General features: G+C 43.4%; 1 protein-coding gene across 1 annotated transcript in view; it reads right to left on the minus strand.

Annotated features, from left to right (window-relative positions):
- Positions 1-23,924, minus strand: part of ADA (adenosine deaminase) — a 60,373-nt gene that overhangs the window by 11,254 nt on the left and 25,195 nt on the right. Inside the window, exons 3-7 of the mRNA XM_019539800.1 lie at positions 16,987-17,048; positions 14,689-14,811; positions 13,398-13,541; positions 11,648-11,763; positions 4,263-4,387 (exon numbers count right to left, since the gene is read on the minus strand). Of these exons, the coding sequence (XP_019395345.1) occupies positions 4,263-4,387; positions 11,648-11,763; positions 13,398-13,541; positions 14,689-14,811; positions 16,987-17,048 (570 nt within the window). The remainder of the gene's footprint in view (positions 1-4,262; positions 4,388-11,647; positions 11,764-13,397; positions 13,542-14,688; positions 14,812-16,986; positions 17,049-23,924) is intronic.

The following is a 23,924-nucleotide window of genomic DNA, read 5'->3' on the forward strand; positions in this document are numbered from 1 at the left end:
CTGACCCAAGCACCACAAGCACTCAAGCAGCCGTGCCAGTGGTTCTGCTATGACACTGGCCAATTCCTCCAGTCCCCTCAGATGCAGCTCATCTGGGTCTGCTGACTTGAACACATCCAGTCTATCCAAGTGACTCTGCACCAAGTCGGCGTCGACAGTTGGTGGGCTGGTGTCCATCTGATGCCCATCTAAGAACCCATTAGGAGACTTACCTTGAGCCTTGTTCGGGAACACTGAAGCAAAAAACTCATTGAATAGCTCAGCCTTGTCCCCCCTGTCTGTCACTAATTGCTCCTCCTTGTTCAACATGGGTCCTACGCTGCCCTGTGCCTCCCTTTTACTCCCTACATACCTAAAAGAGACTTTTTGTTGTCTTTAATTTGTGTTGCCAGCCTCAGCTCTGTAGTTGCTCCCGCTTTCCTTCCTCCTTGGTAGCTTCCCCCTGCTTCCACTGCCTATTTGCCTTCTTTTTTGCCCACAGGCTCCCCTGGATTTCCCTGTTTAGCCAAGGAAGTTTTTTGGCTCCTTTCCCCCTTTTCCCTTGTACTGGGATAGTCTCCCTCTGTGCCTGAAGGATCACTTCCTTTAGGAACAACCACCCTTCCTGGACTCCCATCTCGCCGATACGCTTATCCTGCTAACTCCTAAGCACACTGAAGTTAGCCTTTCTAAAGTCAAGCACTTCCACCCTACTAATTATCTTACCCACCCTACACTGTATGGTGAATTTGATTTGTTGGTGGTCACTGTCCCCAAGGTGACCACGAATCTGCAGCTCCCCTACCAGGTCCTCCCCCGTAGCCAACACCAAGTCCAGTAAGGCATTCCCTCTAGTGGGAGTAAGGCATTCATCTGGCAGGGCTCGTTTCTCAGGTGAAACGTGTTAAGGAGATTTGAGTCCAATGCCTAAAGTAAACTGTGCCTCTTGGTGGCAGTTAACCTCAGCAGAGAGGGACAGGGCTGACTGAACTAAACTGCTTTACCCTTAAGGGCAGCACTGAGACCTGCTGGCTGAGGTTGGGGCAGGAGGAAGCTCTCATTGTAGTGGCTGCAGTTTTGACACCGGTGCTGATTCGCATGTTCCCAGAGCTTCAATGACAGGATCTAGGTTCAGCAACATGAGAAAGTGGGAAGCAGAGCACCAGGTGGGTGCTACAGGGATTTTAACAGTGGGCACACACACGTTCCTTCAGGTGACTGCTGTGACCTTCTTTTTAACCTCTGAGTTGTTCAAGTCCTTGTCGAGTTTTTCAAATTTTGCAGCTGCTGCACTCACTGCTCAACACCCAGGAAAGGCAGCACTCTGCTTTGGATGCTAACAGGAAAAGCCATCCTATTTGAAGTGAAGTCTAAGCTCCCTGCCTGCAGCAATAACTTCTTTGAAACACATGTTTACTGACTGCTCTACATGAGTTAGAAACTCAGACTGCTACCCAAGGGCTGAGTTTACCAGACTCGCACTATTCACACTAGTTTTCCAGTGTTAATTTTTCAGAAATTGCTAATTTGAAGGTTCTGGGAAAGACCCGTGTTGACTTCAGGAGGTTTACGATCAGGCTCTGGACTCTCAGGGGACAGCCCTTCTCCTGAGAGCTGCAGTCAAGTGAGAGTTTTGCCAGTGCCCTCCAAGAAGCAGGACAGGGAAATCAGCAAGAAAGGCCATAAGGTTACAGCTGTGAGCAACACCATCAAGAGACGAGACAACAGCTGGAGACCACAATGCCTTGCTCAGGTACAACTCCTGTTAAAGTCCACGGGAGCTCTGATGCAGCTCGCCTGAAAACAAGCGAGTTGTACCTGAAATGGCATTACACTTCAAAAGGTTTCAAGATATAGGCTGCATCTGGAGGCAACACAGCCCAGAGTGAACCTCATGGCCAGCTCAGTTCCACCCTGGTCACCAAAAGAGGTCTGAGCTCAGTGTCGAGAGGATTTTCCTGACAGAATAACCACATTAATCCTCTCGAGCCGCAGCGAGCTGGGGATTATTGCACAGAGCAGTGTCTGAGGCGGCTGCCTTGCTCCCTCCCGAGATTCCACCTCCAGCCCCAGGGCAGGTTTCACTGCAGCTGCTAGACTGACATGGGTTTTCCTCGAGGGGCAAAAAAACCATGTGTTTTCTCATTTTTCTTTTTTGTTTATATAACAAAAGCCCTTTGGCCAAGATGCTTTGCCAAGTTCAGAAAACAGAAAGATGGTTCATTCCAGGGTAGATTTGTGTGCATGTACACACTGGAGTGAAGAGCGAGGCCAGGGAAACATTCCTGCTACTTCCCCCTCTCAGCACAGCCCCCCCAGGGAAATGGCTTAAATATCCCTCAACTTTCCATCTAAGGAAAAGATTGGGTATTACTCTCCCACTGGTTCTATGCTTTACATCTAAGTTTATCCTGAACTCGCTGGGGAGGTTTACATACGGCCTTCCCGGTTCCTTCCTCACAAGTTACTGAACTGAATCCAAACTTTTGTCACTACCTGCAGTCTTACCATCAGCCATCGACTGCTCCTGGGCACAGTTTCAACGGGAAGACATCTGCCACCTGGGAACTCCAGTCCAAGGGGAACCATCTGCTCCCCTCATCATAAGCCTCTTTCATTTCATAAGACATATTATCCTTCACACTATTACTGTGAGCAGCTCCAGCGTGAGGACAGTATTTAAAAGAAGCATTCCATGGCCATGCTGGCTGAGAAAGCCTGATAAACTGGAAAATGATTTGTTCTGGTGTTTATAGAGTCCAAGTGAGTCACTGGCTTAGAGACCAGAACAATTCATACCCTTAGGAGTGAGAAATCTAGACTTCAATACCCCCTCAACTGGAGTAGGCCAGTTAGCTAACAGAAGAGGAGGGAAAACAACTGTTTATCCACCTTTAAACTACCTGGATGCCAGCTTGTGACCAGCTAACTGATTCCTCTTGTATAAGAAAAGTACGATAGTTGAAGAAGTTTCATAAGAAAAGTTTGATAGTTGAAGAAGTTTCATTAGTTATTCAATTTATACTCATTTATTACAAAAAACTTCAGTAAAACATTGCCCTTAAGCATTTCACTGAAAGGTGATGGCAAGAAGGGAAAAGAATAAATGTAAAACAAATTAAAAACATGGCACTGGGCCTTTATACACCATAGAAACACCTAATATGAGCACAGATGTTCAAGGCCACACAACACAAAAGTCTATTTCTTCCATACCCACCTCTCAACCTTCAGCTTTTCCTTTGCATTTTGCTTTAGCTGACCACCCAACACCAAGTGCTGGTTTCAACCTGCTGATATTTCAGACTAAGAACCTGTCACAGGCCAAAGCAACCTTATCTCTGCCAATCATTTCTATTTCCACAAATAAAATCAACCTCTTGACAAATGCCTCAGATTGCTCCATGTGGGAAGCATGGGAGCTGTTGTAGCTCAAAGGTATTGTACAATACTGTCTAGATTAGGAAGGAGAAAACACTACAAGAAATGAGTCTCTGCCACTGTCACTGTAGGTTACTGAAACCGAAAGAACTTTTGTTGTCTGATCTGCTCAGCTGTTCCATTTTATGGCAAAGAGACAAGTGAGTTTCATTTTTGGAACTAGTTTTTTTATCACTTTTCCAATCATGCAAAGGAACATGAGAAGACAGCCCCTTATTCTCTTACCACTAAGTACAACCACCTGCCCTTCTGCCAGTTACTGCAGATGCCCATTTTCAGTGGCAATGGAAGCAGGGGAATCATGGCAAGAGAAACAGTGGCTGCAGAAAGGGACACACTGCCCTGGGTAAATCCCTGTGGGAGAAGGATGTGTGATCTGCCCAGCCCTGGCTGCTGCTGCTACTGCTACAGCACTGGCGCAGCATTCCTGAACCTGCTGTTGTTGCTGCTGTTGGCAGACTTCCTAGGGGAGATGCCATTTTGGTGCCCAGGGCTCAGGCCCTACTTATCCACTCCAAGTTACGCTGCTGTATGCACCAGTCCTGTACTGAAAAACTGGGGTTCCAAACACTGCTGAGGCACATTAAAAAACAAAGAAAACTATTTCTATTTACATTGCTTCCAGATATCACTGCATTAGTAACTTAAATTCAAAGTAAGACTTTGCAATTCAAATAAAAGATGTTTTAGTTTTAAAGTATATGTTTTTTAAGCCAGGCGAGACATTTTTTGGGCCTGAGCTACCTAGCACGTTCCTTTCATAATGTGCTGTTTCTTCGCCAATTAAGAGAAAGTTGATGCAAGTTCTTTATCATTAACCTCAGGAAGTTTCTTAAACAAACCTCATAAGCCTTCCTATGACCTTGGTCGGTTTCAGCCTTCAGCAGCTCATCACCAGCCAAGTCTATGGCCACAACTGAATTATTGTGGTATTTCTTGCACAGCTCCACCACTTCTGAGGACCAATCTGAAAAAAAAAACCCAGCAGCAGGATTCAGGAAGAATATTCTACAGAGACAATACTCCATACTCTAGACAAACCTATCGGTTGCTCAAATGACCAAACACAAAGTGAATTTCCAAATCAGGATTTTTTCTGGGCTCCATAAAATGCAACAAAATATTAGAAGCAGATTTGCAATCCAGACCAAAAAGAAACAGGCTCATCAGCAAGTGACTACACTGGCTGTTAAGGTATCTAGGCATGAGATGTTTTAAATCTAACTACCAGGCTTTAAAAGGGGGAGCCCTCCTACATTAAAGCCCTCGATGGGGGAGTAGAAGACAGACTCACTTCAGGAGTTGGCCACAGTAGGTTGCATTGTAGGAAACTGCACTCCAGAACATATGTGCCCAACTCCATAGTATGGAAATAACTCCCAGCATCACACCTGAGCTTTCAAATAGTTACAAGCCAGGCAAGAGAGGCTGAAGTGGGCTGGGATGACATCCAGAGGCAAAGAAAAAAGAAAGTTATGTGCATTTGCTGTGTCCCCAAACATCTTACTGTCAATGGCCATTAATAACCTGAATGCTTAGCTGCGGTATCATGCTTTTCACTCGCACAGCTATAAGCACTTAAAGGAGGATAACTGATCTTGCTCCTTTGCACCTATGAGATGACTGAGCACAGACCAAGTGAATTGATTTACCAGAAACAGAATTCAGGACTCCCAACTCTTGATCCAGGATCTATACATTTTTACAAAAAGGTTTCATAGATTCACAGATGTAGGGTCAGAAGGGACCTCAACAGATCATCGAGTCCGACCCCCTGCCTAGGCAGGAAAGAGTGCTGGGGTGAGATGACCCCAGCCAGATGCCTAGCCAGCCTTCTCTTGAAGGTGCCCAAGGTAGGGGAGAGCACCACCACCCTTGGCACCTCCATTCCAAACTCTGGCCACCCTTACCATGAAGATGTCTTCCTGATATTTAGCCTAAACCTGCTCTCTGTCAGTTTGTGACCATTGTTCCTTGTTACCCCAAGAAGTGCCAGGGTAATTACTCGGATCCTCCTTTCTCCCCTTCTTGAAAATAGGGACCACATTTGCCCTTTTCCACTCCTCTGGGACCTGACCCAAGCACCACGAGTGCTCAAACAGCCTTGCCAGCAGTCCTGCTATGACACCAGCCAATTCCTTCAGTACCCTCAGATGCAGCTCATCCGGGCCTGCTGACTTGAACACATCCAGTCCATCCAAGTGACTCTGCACCAGGTCAGCATCGACAGTTTGGTGGGCTGGTGTCCCTCTGCTGCCCATCTAAGAACCTATTAGGAGACTTATCTTGAGCCCTGTTCGGGAACACTGAGGCGAAAAACTCATTGAATAGCTCAGCCTTGTCCCCCCTGTCTGTCACTAATTGCTCCTCCTTGTTCAGTACGGGTCCTATGCTGCCCTGTGCCTCCCTTTTACTCTCTACAGACCTAAAAAAGACTTTTTGTTGTCTTTAGTTTGTGTTGCCAGCCTCAGCTCTGTAGTTGCTTTGGCCTTTCTAACTGCCTCCTTGCAAGTGTGGGCCAAGTAGGTATACTTTTTGGTATACTTTGTTTGTAGTAAGACACAAACAAGCTCTCTTCCCATTTCCTGGGTGCAATTCATGACCTCTTGTAAAGACAATCTGAACTGAACAAGCTAACACGCGATCTGCTAAGGGCACTGAACTGGTAGCAACACAAGATTTTTGTTATGATCTACTAGACTCAACTCTACATAAAGGCATATTACACACACACACACACACACACACACACACATACATATATACACACACACACACACACACACATACACATAATTAATTAATTTAACTGGGCACCAGGCAAACACTGCTAAGAGCAGTAGTGGGAACCATGCCTACATTAGTGAACACAACCCTTTTCCTATTAAGGGGAAAGGGAAAGAAAAATCAGCATTAAGGGTGAGGAGTCTGTCCCCAGAGCATTGTCATCTACAGGACTGAAGACACCAAATGAGATCCCTCCCCACCATTTTGTAAGTGTCCCTCCTGGTCCAGAGACATGGAAGACCCATGTTACAAGGACTGTGTAACCACTCAGAACCATATGGCAAAAACTTAATCCCCACAGATGGCTTGCTGGGATGAGGAGGAACCTTCCAGCTACTGTGATTTTGCTCTAAGATGCAGAAGAAAATCCCTCCATCTCTTAGAATCTTTTATGAAATAATGAAGGAGAAAGTTTAGGAGTAAGGAATTCAAGATCCCTCTGAAAGCTCCTGCTTGCTGCAGCTTAGACTGGCATGATTTTCTTTATAAAAGGAGGAGGGGAATTCATGAAGAAAACTGGAAAATTAGGCTGATGGGAAGGAGTAGCGGTAGTTGTGGGGTTTCATCTCCTGTGAAAAGCATGAGAGGGTGAACCCACAAAGGCAACTCACAAACCCTCCAAGACTGAATTCAAACAGGGTGGAAATGCTGGGGCTCACAGCAGGCAGAGGGCTGAGTTTATGGAATGACTGTTGGGACCATCTTCCCTGGAAAGAGGTAAGCCGTAGCAGTCACCCTTCACTGGCTGGGGAGTATGATGCTCCACGCAGCTCTATGTAGCATCTCATCCAGTCTTTCTGAAAGTCCTTTGGTATTAAGCCAGAGGAGTAAACCCATTTTCAAAGGGTGCAATGTGGAAAGTGTATTTGCACTGGGCCTTTAAAAACAAGCCATGGGATTGGAACAAATACTCTTCTGTAGCTGTCCCTACCTTGTGGGCTGATCTCAGTCACACGAGGGAAGAATAAATTTTGCATTTGGCCAACTATTCATAATTCAGGCCTGCTGCTGCTTCCATACGTATCTCTTAAATGTTACCTTAAGGATGATAATGTTTCTATGATATGAAAAAGGAGGTACAGAAGCAGCCATTCACTTCAGCAATGTTGGTGCTAGCTAACCCAGATCTGCTCCCATTCTGGGTATTTTTGGACCAGGAAAAACTACCAATTCCTTGAAATACCGCTACTTCCTGCATGAGGCAGAAGAGTGGGAAAAAGGGAGTTCTGGAGGAACAAGGAAGCTCCTTGAAAATAAGGCTGATCCAGCCTGAAGGCTACTGCAGGAGCCAAAGCAGGCCTCAGCCCAACCTCCCATCAGTCAACCTGGAAGGTTGATACCAGGTTGAATTGGTCCCATGAGCTGTCAGCAGGTAGTACTGGATCTTTAGCATCCTCAATAAATCAGTCAGTCAGAGAGTTGGAAATCTGTCTCACAAAAGTTCAGATCAAGTAAGCATTAGTGCCAGCCAGACAGTGACACTAGTGTCCTGAAGGACACTTCTCTTCACAGGGATGTGCTTTGTATGGAACTGAAAGCAGAATGGGCTTTTCAATAACAGGAATCAAGAGGAAACAGAGAGAACAAGGGAGCCCTTACCCTGACAGCTAGCTATACTTCCAACTGGAAAGGCACAGTCTCACCCCTGTCCAGGTTGAGGAAGGAAAGTAGAGAGGAGTTTCTACCCTTAAAGCAAATATTTATGTCAGAAATATTTATGTTGAGTCTTAGCAAAACCAAAATCAACACAACAAAGGAGCTTTGATCTGCCAGCATACCCACAAGCCAATCTCACTGGCCCCATCTACAGTGCTGGCTCAAAGGAGGCTGGCGGTGTTCCATCGCGGGCGTTGTTCCTAGCAGAGATGGGACAGTGCAGGTAGAGAAAACCCAGGAGACTTGATGCAGTACAGGTTATCATGTACTGAACATCAGACACCCAGAGGAACAGGCTGCGTGTGTATGTGTGTGTGTGTGTGTGTCGGGGGGGGGGGGTAAACAAATTCACATTTACAAAATAAACCGGATTCTCCCCTTACAGTTCTGTTACTAGCCCTGAAGTTGCAGCACAGATGTGCAACTCACTGCTTCAAGACTGCCTTAAAGGAAAAAAGAGCAGTGGTCTTTGCGGGGGGTTTCCCTTCATCATCCTCAACAATTGGGTGGGGAGCTAAGTTTCTTTTTCTGGCATATATTGCACAGCACCTTTTTCTTTCAGACCTGCAAAGAAACAGAAGAGCTGTCTGCAGCTCAAAGTGCCAAAGGGCCAGGGAGTGGGTGAAGATCCAAAAGAAAACTGAATGGGTGAGAGAATTCAGTTATTTGTGTTGTTCTTCAGTCTACTCAGTATTTGTCAGAGGAGGAAAGCCTTGGGAACTAGCAAATGACTGCATTTGGTTTAACGTTTAGTGATGACAGGCTGAATCTCCCAGACATCAAGTGCTACTGGTCTGGTGTTGAGCAACCACACAACTCATCTGAATGAACTGGAATTTCAGAATGCCAAGTGCTTTGTGAGGGATGAGGTATAGTCAGCCCATGTACACCAAGTATAATGCTTGTAAAGTGCTCTGAACATGCAGCATCTGAATTCTCTTTTTCCAATTTTCACAGAAGTTAGAGATGGCCAAGACCCACTAGTTCAGAGCTATCTCTGACCATGACAAAGTATGGTCACCATGAGAGGGCATAACCAATATAGGACCTTAGCAAAAAGGGCCAAGAAAGAGATTTAGGATGTACAGTTAACAATTAATATGCACCTGTTATGCTTGTTTGATGTAAAAACATGCAAACCTATAAACAAGTGATACCTGAACTACAGCTTGCGTGCCCACAGTTTAGCCTTGTTGGTTAATTACTTTTTATACATTTGTAATCTGAAGTAAACATTTCAAGTTTAATAGACTCTAGTTCTCAGTCTGGTATTTCTTCCTCCCTCTCAATAAGTTGCAAATTTAGAAGTAACTTCTCATTATCTTTTTAAACAGATACAATTTAGTGTAGATTTTAGAAAGCTTATTGCAGTTTTCTAAACCATGCCACTTAAAAATTCTCCCTTATGTCAAAGTCTAATTTAAGGAAAATGTCTTGTAATTAACTGAATCTACACATCAGGATATTTGAGCCACATGTTCAGAACTGTATGTACATAAAAATTCACATTCACTTGTGCCTCTGATTTGCTAGTGCAATTACCAGACCTGTACAAGTGCAACAAGTGGGCACACAAATCATCAGTTAGATGTAGAAGTGATCATTTATGTAAGCATTTACTGCTTCTGTGCACACAGTAACCACATGCACAATTATTACAGATATGTAAATGCATGCACATCTTTACATGTTTAGTCACATGAATACAGATCTGAAAATTTGACCACTGGATCTTTCCATTTGCCTCTCGTATATTTCTGGGTATAGGCTTGCTTTCCATATCTTTAAGTAGTGACCCAGAAGGTAGTATTTACTTAAGTTTGCTCATCTAAATATCCAGAGGCTGTTGCTTACCAACGTCCTCTCATAGTGCAACTTATATAAAAAGGCCACAGTTCAAGACAATAGCAAACTTGGTTGCCTCAGTACATTACACCCATTTCAGACCACAGCACCAACTACTAGTAACACTCAAAAGCCATTGAGTTAACAAATGTAGCTCAGAGTATTTTACTTGTCTCCTGGATCTGGGCCTGCACAGAGTCGGAAATGTCTGTTTGTTTAGTTAGTCTCATTATAACCAGACAATAGGGAGCACCATCATTATGGAATTGTGTTGCTCCTCGATGGAACATTTCCTGCTTGTGTTCTGTTCTTCAGGTCTAAGTAAACTGTTTTCATTATATTAGTTTACGTAGTGCTTTGGGACTCTAAGGAGGAAGCCCCTGATACACTTTTCCCCTAAAGGATTTAATAAATCTGTTTATCTTCAAATTAAGTTCCTCCAGTCCTTTCATGTGAGCTCCAATTCCTCCATGTCTCTCATGTAAACTGATTATGCGAGGCTCAAGGATTTTTAAATATCAGACCTAGAAGATAGGCCATATCATAGAGCATTTTATTTCAAGATGTCATTAATATTCCCCTTCCTATCTTGAATCTCAGCTACAAAAAAGAATTTCTCATACAGCCTGCATCTCATGACCTCCAGCTGGAACTGTCCTGTTTTACTCCAGCGAGACTTTGTTGCTCTTGTTACAGGTACCGTAGGAACCCTAAATGAGTAAGTAACACCCCTATGTTTAATGGCTCTGATTTTTGCATCTACCAGTTCCTCCTTGCCAAGCCAGCCCAATATTTCTACCTTTTCTGCTTCCTCTTTTACTCTAGAGGGTACTAAACCCAATGGAGCAAATCTGTGGACACTGGGCATGTCTACATGAGACACTATTGTGTAGTCGTACTTGTATTAGCAAGTACTAAATAAATGTGCAGTAACTGATGTGCAGTAGTGCCAGTGAACATCTTTTAGGTGACGCTACTGCACAGTAGCCTAATAATACTGTGCAGTATCGTATTTGCACTATCTGTGCTGTGATGCGTTACTGTGCAAAATTTTTCAGCTACTGCACAGTCAGAATCTCATGTAGATGTGCCCACTGCACAACCAGGCTTAAAGGTCTTTGTGGAACATTTCTCAGAGTCCAGACTGCATAAGCCGCAACCTGTCCTCCACTGACACCGCCTCTTGCCCAACTGCCCCTCTTGGCAACATCCCGGCAAAAAGGTGCAGTTATTATGCTTATCCCTATGACCAAATTGTGATTCAAATCTCTCCTAGCGGAAGTGAACAAAAATGAATAAATAGCAGTCTTAAGGTTGAAGACCTGCAGCAGACTGCCAGAGATGCAACAAAACAGTTTTTGATGCTTAAAGATATTGTTGCTCTCCAACTGAGAGGGCAAGTGCTTTGGCTTATCTAGACTGGCTTTGCCTGACCCGAGTACTTCAGCTTAGCTGGGTCCTTCCACTCCTGAGCCTAAGTGCTATGTGGAAGCAGCAAGCTCAGCCACTAGGGTAAAGGGGAACTGCATGTCACTCTTGAGCAAGACCCTCCAGCTAACACAGGGGTGTTGGCAGGTTCTGCTGGGAGCAGTGTACAGTTTGCCTTGAATCACTCTGCTCCAGAGTTTTTGTAGCTAGACACCAACAGGGGAGGAAAGGGTTGTGGGGGGGAATGATGGTCTCAGATTTGCTTCTCTGAGAATAAAGAGAGCTGGAAATCCCTGACTGAGTATGAAGAGTCTTCCATCTTGGCCTGCCTCCTCCAGGCCCAAATGGAAACTGTTACTGCCTTCCCATGAGAACAAGCCAGCACCAAGCCCAGAACCAAACTGACTCTTCTCTAGCATTTCCCACAAAGGCCCAGATTCAAGGCATTTCACACACACCCAGAGGGTCAAGAAAGAGGGAGCAGAGCAGCAGGTGAGCTGTAATACATTACTTGGCATATGGCGCATGCAGCATAGAATAGACCTGGCTTTGATGTGGAAATCCCTTTCTCCATCCTGCAATCCCTGATTAACGAGGTGAACCACTTCATCTGGAGTGAGGTCGCCCCTGCAGGAATAAAACTCACAAGTCAGCCAGCAAGCCAGGGGATTTAGCACCCCCAACAACCCCCAAAGAAGAGACACTATGGACATGCTTGTACAGCATCATGAAGATACCCACCCTACCCCCACAACAGGAAGCAGCCTAGCTACCATAGCCTGGGTACAGCTCTGCACTAGGACTGTTGTACTGCTGCTGGTTCCAGAGGTAGCATATAGCAGGCACATCTACATGAGCTGTTTACTGTAGAGCTGCCTAACTAGTTCTGCAATATAAAGTCTTAAGAGTCTACACGTGCAGCCCTATTAGGCTGCAGGAAACGTAGATTAGTATCTTATGGCGGTTTTCTTTAGTGCACGGCAACACACGTGTAGACACTGATGTGGCTGGCTGGAGCATGAGGGTGTTTCAGTGCAGGGGATGCCTGCCAGCTAGCCCCGCACTGGAGCATCCCTCCTACCCTAGCCAGCCCCCCTGCAATATGATGACCCGGGTCAAAGCTTCCCTGGGCTGGCAGGTTGGCCTTCATAGCCCCCTGGCAGCCAGGGCTGATCTAACCCCACTCAATGTGCTGCAGTCTCAGGCTCCCATGTAAAATGTGGTGCCTGGGAGCAATAAACACTGGTGCAATATGCACCAGAGCTTATTATGTCACATTAATTTCACATGTAGGCGCACCTGCAGACTAGCTCCCTAACTCAGGCTGAACCTGGGACTTGTGCCCTGCTCTCCCATTCACTGTTATGCACAAGGAGCAGTTTCAGCCAAAAATCTCACAGCTGCTTCACATAGGCAGGATCAAGTGCCTTAAGGCAAGATGTCCTTAGAAAACAATTACTTCCACAAACACAAACTGCTAATTTTGCAGGGCAAGAAACTATACAGCTATCACTTCATTTCAGGATAGGGCTAAGGGATGAAATGGCAAAGGTTCACAGGAATTTGGGTTCCATACTATCTGACACCAGGCCTAACTTCTTGCCTGAACTGAAAACCTCCCTACTTCATGCTCCTGGGCAAATTACTGCAAATTACTGAACCAGCCAGCAAATAAATGATGAAGACAGACAGCACCATAAAATCAACTTTATACCCACAGTTTAATTTGCAATGCTTCATAACATGCTAGTCAGCATGTTGTAATATGCTTTGGAAAAAATAAGTCTGGGTCCTAAAAGCCTTATTATGGCACTTTGCTATCAAGTCTTTACGGAAGAGGGAAAATGTGGATATGAGCAGAAAGTATTTATTAACTAGGTATCCATTACTTTTCAGACATGTTCCTGTAACCTGATCTATGCCTTTCAATCCATCCATCTGGATTAGCTCTACATTCAGTTTCAGTTCATAATTTCCCCAATTTGTATGCTCAATTATCATAGCTGTGCCTGCTTATTTATTAGTTAGAAGTCTGTCCAAAAAGTTATGTGCATGTGAAGCTACTGCAATCATCCATGCAATTCAGATATATAAATTTGTATCTTAATTAATACCAGCTTGAAACTCTTGTTCTCCATTTATAAATGATTCTTACTGCCTGCTGAGAACAAGAGTGAGTTCTCCTTTTGGGGGTCAGTGGCTTTTATAGGAGTCCCAGTATATAGTGTTCACATTGCTTCAAGCTTTAGCGATTCACTCACTCTTTTTGGCCCCATGGAATAGGATCCACTTTGCAGTTGGCTAGGAGGTGAGGGCTATACCTGACCTCAACATAGATGATGCCTTCTCTGGCTTTCATCCCTACAAATTCATAAGCTACTCTTCTTACAGCATCACGGTCTCCCCTGCAAGAAAAAACAGTGAGGTTAGTCCAATGTGAATGGATTTAAGGAGTCAGGCAGCAACAAAATGGGCATGTGTGGAGCTTTTGTGCATCTGAAATGCTTCCTGATGAGGTAGGACTGAGGTTTCAGTTACCAGCACATGGTTTGTGTCAGCATGAGCCTGAACACAGATAAATTATAACACAATTAATATTTATTTATTCATACAAAACAGTTCAGCTTCAGGAGGAAAGACTGACAGGCCCATCTCCGAGTAGCACACATTCACTTGTGATGAGGGACACTAGGGGTGCCTACACGTGAGCAGCGAGGCTGCTCCACCTTGCTGGAATTCCAGCACATTGGAGCAGACTTGATTAATCAAGTTTGATGAAACTTGGCAATTGCTACACTCCAGCAGCCTCCTGCGTCTTGTGTATTAGTATCCCGTGCTTAAAAATGGTGGTAGGGGCACTTGAACTAAACAAGCTTTAGTTCAAGCACCCCTGCCACCATTTTTAAGTGCAAGGACACTAACACATAAGATGCAGTGGTGCTTTAATTAGGGCAGTTCTCAGAGTGCAGCCCTGGAGGACGTGTAAAACTACCTAAGGGTTCCAGTTCCTGATCTGAATCAGGCAGAGCAGCAAAACCCAGACAACAGCAGGGTGATGAAATCATCTATGTCTCAGGTGCATGCTCGGACTGGTTCGGCTTTGCGAGGTTAAATGTCTGCTCCTCCCTCCTCCTGGTTTTTCACAAAAGACTTTGAAAGGCCTCAGACTTCAAACTTCTTTTTTAAAGCCTCAACATGTTTTGCAGGAAGGGGAAGTCATCTGACACTGAGCTTTGAAGAGAATGGAACCAGTGTGCCACTTAGATTCTCTCTGCAGAGTGGGGCAATGGATTATGTCACCTCCAAATCAGGCTTGCAAAACTTTTCCCTTGCCCTCAAGAGATGAACTTCCTTTTTTCTGATATGCAAGTCAAATATCTTTATGCCCTTCTCTATCATCATTGTATCAAAGAGAAGGAAATGTATTTTATTTTGCACACGCGAGACTAAGCCATTCTCAAGACCAGAAGTGCCCCAACTTGGCAACACCAGCAGGTGCCTCGGAAAAGCAGGGAGAAGTGTGCCGCAGTCAACTTGGAATGAGTTACTTACGCGATTGCAGGCATGTAATGAGCAAACTTGTCTAGAAACTGGGTGAGGGTGAGTGGCTTGTTGTAACTGATGTGCTGCAGCAGGCCACTAACAGTGTTGGCAGGTAGCTGAATTCCTCTTTTCCTAAGAAAAAAAATATGACAGATTTCACTGGCAAGAGATAGGGTTCTGCTTTTATATTTTAAATCAGAGAAATGTCCTGAGGCAATGACCCAGCAGTCTGTTTCTTCAGAGAACAGTTACAACACAAGATGCCTTGCAAATGTGGCACCAAACCTCACCACAAATTCTATTCAAAAGCTCAAGCAGCTATAGATGAAAAAACAAAGCCAAATCTATTCATAAGGAATTCAGCTGAAAGAACTTTTAAAAAAAGTTTGTCTTTTTTTTTTTTTTTTTGAAATTTGAATGTATGGCTTTTTATTTGAAGATACTTCGATAATTCCTGGAACTAGAAAGCCAAAAGACTTCCAAAAAGCAATTTCCATGCAGACTCCAAAGCTTCCAGTCATTCAGAGAAATTGCCAAACACTGGAGAACTTATTCTGAACAGAGGCATGGGACCTTCTGAGTTTTACCAGTTCAATAAGCTGACTGCAATAACACAAATTACAGTACATTGTTCTTTTCCTCAATAAACTTGCACACATCATTCTGCGGTGTAGGAAATCTATATTACATCCAAACTACAAAAGCAAGAGACAATTATCACAGCTTAAGTCTATGGCACTCAGCACGAGTCATTCATTCTTGGTATGTACTGGGTTTTTCATGTCGTCCTTTCCATCCCAATGACACACATCTTATCCATTTAAAAAAATAACCTCCAAACGTGCCAGTTCCAGTGTATGAAATGTTATTCTTCAGCAAATCTGTCCTATCTTCATCCAAATCAGCTCTGATAGCTAACCTGTCTATAGTACAATTAATTACAGGGGATTGACTATAACATCATTTGGGACTGTCTGTACATCTATGGATACCGACTCAGATGCACATGGAAAACAATTCAGGCCACATGAAAAGACCAAGCCTGGCAGAATTCAAGCTTGTGCTTCAAAGGAATCCAAGGAATGCAAATCTTATGTAGATGGATGCTCTAAGCCAGGGTGTTATGGGACCCAGACTCCCCTTGTCCCCTGCAACCCACATGCCAGATCCAGCAGCCCAGAACATGCGCCACGTGCAGCGTCTGTTCTGAGACCCTCACTGCATGTGGTGCCTGCCTTGGACCAGCGGGAGCGGGTGCTGCATGTATAACCTAACTCAGGTTATACATGCATAACCTAACTCAGGTTTGCTTCCCAAGCAAAGCCCACCAGATCCTTCTTTCTTAAGCCATTAATGAAGCAACATCGCTGAACAATCTTCTTGGCAGTGGGTCACAACAGCATGCATTTGCTTTGAGATACAGTTATCTGTGTTAGTTTGAAGTCAAGTAGAAGACAAGATAGATTACTTCAGGGCAAGGACAAACAGACAAACTACACTGGTTGATAAGGGGGAAAGCCCCTGCTGAAGACACAAATCCTTGCATTAAGAGCACAGGAAGTGAGGGAGGCTTGTTCAAGCCCAGTACTTTCTGCAGACTGTACTATTTCAGCAGTCAGCTACAAGGGACAGCCAAAGTTGCTTATTTGCACTTATTAACGTGATAATGCTGAGGCACTGCATGGGTGTATTTAAAAAAAACGCAACCTGGAACTCAGTATTTCAACGATTCATTAAGAAAAATCTGATAGAAAGATCTGGGTGTCCCCAGTATTAATTTTGTTGCCTGTGGCTGTTTGGGCTTCCCAGCCAGACTGTTTGCTCACTACAGTTGTCACCAATTCAGTCCAGTTTCAATACCAAGCTATTAGACAGTGTTTACTTCTGTGCACTTTGTTCTGATTTGCATGTCCAGAAGGACCGTGCTAGTAAAGGCCAAGTTTTTAGGTTGCAGATTTCAATCAGATGCATCTCTGACCACAACATATGGAGAGACTTTGTCTGAGAAGGGGGCTGGGGCGGGATAGAAACAGTTTACACAAAAAGAGCAGGTGGGGCTAGATAGTGATCTATGGCACACTTTAGATTGCAAGTGCTCTTAAAAAAAAGCACCCTTATCTTTGTTGGCTAGATGGAATCGTGCTAGTAGAAATCATGTTTAACACAGTGTTAAATCACTGCATATGCAGAGCCAGGTTCTAGGATTTCTCCCCTTCAGATCAGGGGTTTATGCTTTTCGGTCTGATTTAAAAACCCAGGTGCCCAGCTGAATAGTCATCAACAAATCATTAGTTGCAACCAACTCACTTGCCAAAGTACAAGATGGTTTCTGGTTTAATGGCTCCATCCAGGTGGACATGAAGTTCTACCTATAATTTAAAACAAAGAAAAAAGAAAAATCAGGAATGAATAGCAGCACATTCCTATCCCAGCCAAAGAAGTCTACAGATTTGAAGGTGGTGGTAATACAGCCAAAAAAGCTATTTGGAAACAGGAAGGAAAAGTAACATCTGCACAATACACAAAAATTCCTATGCCAGCCAAAGAAGTCTACAGATTTGAAGGTGGTGGTAATACAGCCAAAAAAGCTATTTGGAAACAGGGAGGAAAAGTAACATCTGCACAATACACAAAAATAGACACTAAACAAGTTGTGGTTAGTTTCTGAAGGTCTGAAAATTACCGAGATTTACTGTTCTTCTTGCAGGGCAAATTTTTAGCATGTTTTTAAAGAGCACGCTCTGTTTCCAGTAATCTTAACATTGCTTGGGAAAACAATCTTATCCAAATTGGTCCCAGACTTTGGCAAAACTAAAAATCTCTTTGCTTCTAACCTGTTCGCTCTTGAACGAATCCTACCTTCTGTCTGCTGAAGGTGTGACTACAGAGCTTCATCTATCAAAAGCTACTTTCTTTATTATTTACTTAAATTACCAAAGCCTCTGCCCCAGCCCACTCCCCACTCTGGTAGGTGCTGTGCAAAACAACAAAAGAATGTTTTCTGTCCCAAAGAGTTCATAACCTTTCATGATAAAGTTCTGTAGCTGTGGCTCATTAAGGAAGAGGCAGCAATACAAATTGCCTTTTATCATCCTTTGCTTGCCAAGTACACTCAGGGATAAATAGTTACCATCAATGCAGAGGACTGCCAAAAAGGAGGGGCAGGGGATGAAGGGTGAGGGAAACCCTTCCAAATAACAACGTATATTTCCAGTTGTTCAGGAAGAAGGTGATAAAAGCAATTGTAAAATCACAGAATTAGGATTGCAAAATAAGCACTTTTTCCATGCAAGTACAATCGTTCGGAGATCAGTAGGCGAGTAGGAGAACAAGTCACTCATAAGGGAAAACTGGAACAAGATTGAAGCCTTTGCTAATTACTAAGAAGGAAGAGTATAAAATATTGTAATTAAATTCAGATCTGTGCCTTTCTTCTCCAAATGTTACACCATTCTTTGACTGTTCACAAAATAACACATACCAGTCCTTGAAGCCAAATATATACACATTCTCCCTACACACACCAGACAGGATATTTCAGATATCTTCTGAAAAATATTTACCAGAACCGCGAAACTGGAAAGCCAAAGGCATTGAAAATAAACTCATTTTTAATTAAGATGTTGCTACATTCAGAGACTAACGAAAGCTGCATTATCATTTTCCTGATATGCCCTCTGAGGAGGACTGCACATAAATCTCATCAATCTACAGGAGACTGCATCCTTGACTTGTGTTTAAATTACTCAGCCCAAATGAACTGTACTTTTAAAACTAAAATGGATAACAGGCATCCAGTCTGGCAGGGAGTGAGAACTCTCCCATAGGTCTGGCTACTATTTTCTGATTCTTCAGAAATGTTGAAACACAACACTTCTCCAGTGAAGCAAACAGAGAGAGTGCCATACAAGAAAAGACTAAGAGACCCAGCTACAAAAAGGGATTGGACAAATTTATGGAGAACTGGTTCATGACGGTCTATTGACCACTGCAGCTGGGGATGTGGCCTCAGGCTCAGGACATCCCTCCACCTATAACTGCTGGTAATGTGGATGGTCTGACATGGGATGCATCATTCTACATACATTTTGTTTATCACACACTTCTGCTAAGGCACCAACTACTTGCCAGCACTGGAGAAAGGATACTGGGCTAGATGGACCATTGGTCTGACCCAGGATGGCAGTTCTTATGTTCTTCTGACCCGGACTATAGAGCAGTTCAGAGAAAATGATGATATTAGAGAAAACATATAAAATAATGAATATGACGAAGGCCATTTCAAAAACAGGGCAAAGGGGACAATCAATGAAACTTAAGGGCAACAATTTTAATACTAAGACAGCATTTTTTTAACAGGATATGAAATTAGCCTGCAGATACTGAGGATGGTAAGTCAGTAGGAGATAGAAGATAGTTATGTTGCTGTTGGATAGTTATGTAGATACTGGATACAGCCACAGCTAATTAGCCGTTCTATTCCTGCTGCATTTATTTCTATGTATTTCTGGATTCAGGGTACAGACCAGCCAGTAACCGACAAGGGTTAGAAAGGAATTTCCTCTGCAGACAGGTTACTTCTTATCTGCCTACTTCAGGGTTTCTTGAAGCTTCCTCAGGAAAACCTGCTTTTAATCTATGTCAGACACATAACTATGTTAGGAGTCTATGTTAATCTATGTTAGACTCCTGGCCTGATAAGCTCAGGAAATTCTGTTATTTGGGTAAAAGTGTTTTCTGCAGTCTGCTTAAAGTTCATGCCTTGCCTGATCCCTTTCAGGAGTTCCTAATTCACAAGCCTGAATTGAGGAAAAATCCCCCTCCTGCACACAAGCTCTGCCTTTTCAGGTCCTTGTGACAAGCAGAATTCAGATTAGGTGGAATCTGACAGGGCTACACTGTGAACACTTCTGCAATGGCCTTGAACTTATGATCTCTAGGCTGCCAACCAGGCACCTTAGTACCTGCACCACCTCATGCACAAGCACAATCAGAGGCCAACACTGACACTGGAACATGGCTATTGACACTGCTCACTGTCACAGGTCTGGGCTATTTGCATACAGCACCTGCAGAAAGACAAAAGCCTGAGATTTCTGAGCCAGCAAAAACAGCAGCAAAAGGGGGATGATGAAGTACTGGTTGCTCTGAGCTGCTGAACTAAAAGATAGCTCCATCCCAAACCAATTGTAGCTTTTAGCTACACTCATCAAAGCTAGGTGTGATGGATGCATCTAGCTAAGAGCAGAGCATTATGCTTCATAGTTCTGTATACACATTATAACAGGTAAGGGAACTGCTCATACCTAGCACTGGTTTTCAGACTACATCAAATGCTTTTCTCTCTGCAAATCCCTGAACAGGCCTGGATGTAGCTGAAACAGCCCCTCTTCCCTGCAACCATGGACCTCCAATGGCAGCTTGGCTTCACTGGAGCAAAGAAAATGCTAGTCAGAATGGAGGAGACGCCTCATTAGTAGAGCCAGAACTTTCACAGAAGCCTGAGCAAAGTTACAGGAATCACCACTGGGCGAAATAAAGAAACCGCTAACATGGAAAACTTCAGATCTTCTTGCAAACCCCATCTCTTTATCGAAGCATGGGTTAGGTGATGGCTTGAAAGCTCTGACACTCATCCTTGTTTTACTTCATCTAGGAAAACCCAGCTCAACCTTTGCCACCAGGTTCAGGGCAGGCATCATCACTGACTTTTCATTTTTGGAAAACAGATTGGGAAGGGAGTCATAATATCAGAACCTACGAAGCCAGTGTCAAAATCAGATCATTCACAGGCATAAATTCTGCCCAGGAGTTATGTGATTCTGATAATTAGGGCTATGCAACCAGAGCAATACAGAATGAGATGTTGGGAGGCAAGGTGGAAAGCACAGAAGACGGCAACAAGAGCACACAGATGGCAGCAAGACAAGAAAAGGGTCATATCAAGCAGCATTCTTTAGCAATATGTTGCCACTGAGTCACAGCAGAGACTCCAGATGAACCCAAAACCTCATGTTAGAGTAGCAGTTTGAGAGCAGTCTAACTGCAGAGCACAGAGCAAAGCACAGGCTTCCTCCTGCCACAGCTAGAGTGCAACCTGTATCCAAGATACCTCTGGTATGGCTATGCCACACTACACTATGACTGCAGAGAAGACAAGCCCTTAATTGCTCCTATTTCCTTATAAACAGCTGGCATCCAAAACAAAGATAATTTCAGTTGGAGGCAGAGCATTTTAAGCCCCCTGAGCCACAGTGGTGAGCAACTTGCAAGAAAAATGACTAATTGTGAGCAGACCCCCAAAGTTGCAAGTAACCCAAAAAAGATCCTGGCCTCTCTAAGGTGGAGAGCTCGATTAGCATGGGGTATGCAGGGAACATGACATTCCTGTAGATAAATGAATCTTCCAGATAACTAAGGTTAAAGAGCTTTCACTGAACTGCATATCCACAAGAAGAAGCCTGAGTAAGCAAAACATGCCCAGAACCAAGGTAAAACACAGATTCTTAGCCAAGGTGCCTCTGCTTCCAAGCTCATTGCCCTGCCATGATGGGCCACAGCACGAGTCCTCTCTCCTCAGCAAAGAAGTGTATTTTGGACTAAGTTACAATGCAGACCCAACTCATTCCTGATCACAGAGCTTTAGGCTTTTGCCTGTTGCAGAATTTTTCACTGAAAGATGCTCTCTGTGTAACCTTCTTTCAGAAATGCATGTCACTGCCAAATATGCTGAGTCTCCCTTGACTAACTACATATTAAAAATCCCTGGAGTTGTGGTATGGGCTAGTGGCAAGATACATTTGTGCTGGCAGAGGACACTGGAAGGGATGACTGTGCTTTCTGCTTTAAACTTCACATCAGGTCAAAATCAGATTAAGATGCCTCACAGCTCCCTTTATGAATTAACTTTCAGGATTATTTGACAAACTCCATCCCTGGTATTTTATGAGAGTTGTATTTGGAGTGGCTTGGGAATTTTCCAACAAAAATTAAATGAGAGTAGCCCAAGTAAACTTTGGCTACTCTTGGAGGCTGACACTCTCTTCGCTTTCACACAAAATAAAAAGGAAGAAAAAAAAATCCAAAAAGCTCTCAGTTTGCCCCAACACAGGAAAAAGTATTTGAAATCTTGCAGGGGTTTAGGTTGTAGCTGTGTTGGTCTAAGGACATAGGCAGACAAGGTTCTTTGTGTGAATCCGCTATCTTTTATTAGACCAACTTAAATGAAGGGTTTTTGAACCCGAAAACTTGCTTAATAATTGTTTTCCAACTATTTAAGTTGATCTAATAAAAGATATCAGATTCACTCAAAGAACTTTGTCTGCCTCTGAAATCTTGAACACTTTTACAGGACAGGAAAATTTTTTTCCACCCTGCTGCTATTGTGACTTGCAAGAAACTCTTAAAGCTATCTTTGAAGAGGCAGATGACACGTGAATTATCTTCCCCCTGCGTATCAGACAACTTGGCTTCATACTTTGTTTGAACCATAGCTGAGAGTAAGCTAATTGATCTCCAGTTGGTTTGACCATCTCACTGAATACAATATTTAAACCTGGCTAAAGAGCAACGTCTAAAACCAAAGTAGGGGCAGTGCTGAAAGAGAGGTAATCTCTTAGAGCGCATATATCCAGTAAACTGATTCTCAATAAAGTTATTAGTAGGACTGGATGTGGGACGGGGGAGGCAGGGAGGTTTGGCTAGATTTTTCCCCCTCCAAGAGCAATAACCAAAACATTTAGCATAATTGATTACTGTTAGAAAAAAAAAAATGAAAAAAGTTCTAGAAAGGAAGCTACTGATACAAAAAACCCTGTGACAAAATAAAACACTCCACATTTGAAAATCTTTTTTTAATATGTTGGGGAAAAGCTCTGAACAAAGCAAAATATTTCACAGGTAGTAATAAAAGAAAAACATTCTGGGTTGTTGTTTTGCATGGCACCACTTCAGTCACGTTATAGATCAACTATATATCCATTTTAAGGGTCCAGTTTTCGTTTACACTTCCAGTTATGGAAAATTCCATGGAACTTAATTCCAATTTGTAAAACTATGTAATTCCATTGACCTCAGTGCTGTTACTCTTAATTTATACCAGCATCAAGTAACAGGCACTAGCAACCTTTTCACCTAGGAATTTGGAAATGTCAGTGCCTTTCGCTTACATCAGTCAATAATTAATTCGATCAAAATTCCAGAATCCAAACAATTCTGACTGGCATTAATACATTCCACCCTTTTTTATTAGTTCAGGTAGGTGTTAATGGATAATCCAGCCAACAGTTATTAAATAATTAAGACAGTTTTTATTTATCAGTGACTTTGCTCCAATGTGTTTATCAGTGCAGGAATATATGGCACTTTAGAAAATACCAGTATCAATATTGATGCAAACAATAGCTAGAAATGGCAGTAATTACCTACTGCAATTACTGAATTGCTCACTTGCTGAATAGCTCGATAAACCCGAAGTGGAAAATGTTAAGGTCAAACTTCAGCACAGGATAGAGGGATAACCTTTGCCAAAAGAAGCAGCTGCAACCAAAGGCACACTTATTCAGCCGTTGTTACCAAAGGTTATGCAAGATGATGTCTACCCATTGGCGCCAGAGTTGGCACAATCAACTTTGACTTTCAATGACAGGGACAGGCATGACTGGAGAAAACGTGCTTCTCTTGTTTCTTTCTGAATCAAAACCACATAATGATTCTCCAAGCTAGAAATGCCTGCAGAGGCAGACAGATGCATGGGTGAATTTATCACACACATTTCAGTGTGCACTACCTATATCTATAGATATAGACATATTTAGGTCAAAACCAATGGAAAAGCTGCACAGATAACTCAGATTAATTTTGTGAATTAGGTGCGACTCAGATTTCTGCGTCTCACCAAAAATATTCTGCAGTTCATAAAAAGTATTTAAAATCCAATGCTGTTGTCTTGCTCTACATCACTTTTCCCAGCATCTTTCTTCTTTATAGTGATTACTTAACACTTATATTGCACTTGATAGTTGTAAAGCTTGGTATGATTATGAAGGGCTCATTTATGCCATGATGGCCCAGCGCTGAGTAAATGTGACAGAGGCGTACCGTCACAGAGACAGCTTCAGAAGGCCCTGCAATGCTGACACCACACCTTCCCTTTAGTGTGTGCATTTGCGGAGAGACTCAGGGACACGCACAAAAACAGGAGTCCTTGTGTTTGAAGGACTACAGAGACTGTGCTTGTGAACACC

The sequence above is a fragment of the Crocodylus porosus genome, unplaced genomic scaffold (genome assembly GCF_001723895.1).
Source record: "Crocodylus porosus isolate Cpor-Errol unplaced genomic scaffold, CroPor_comp1, whole genome shotgun sequence".
NCBI lineage: Eukaryota > Metazoa > Chordata > Crocodylia > Crocodylidae > Crocodylus > Crocodylus porosus.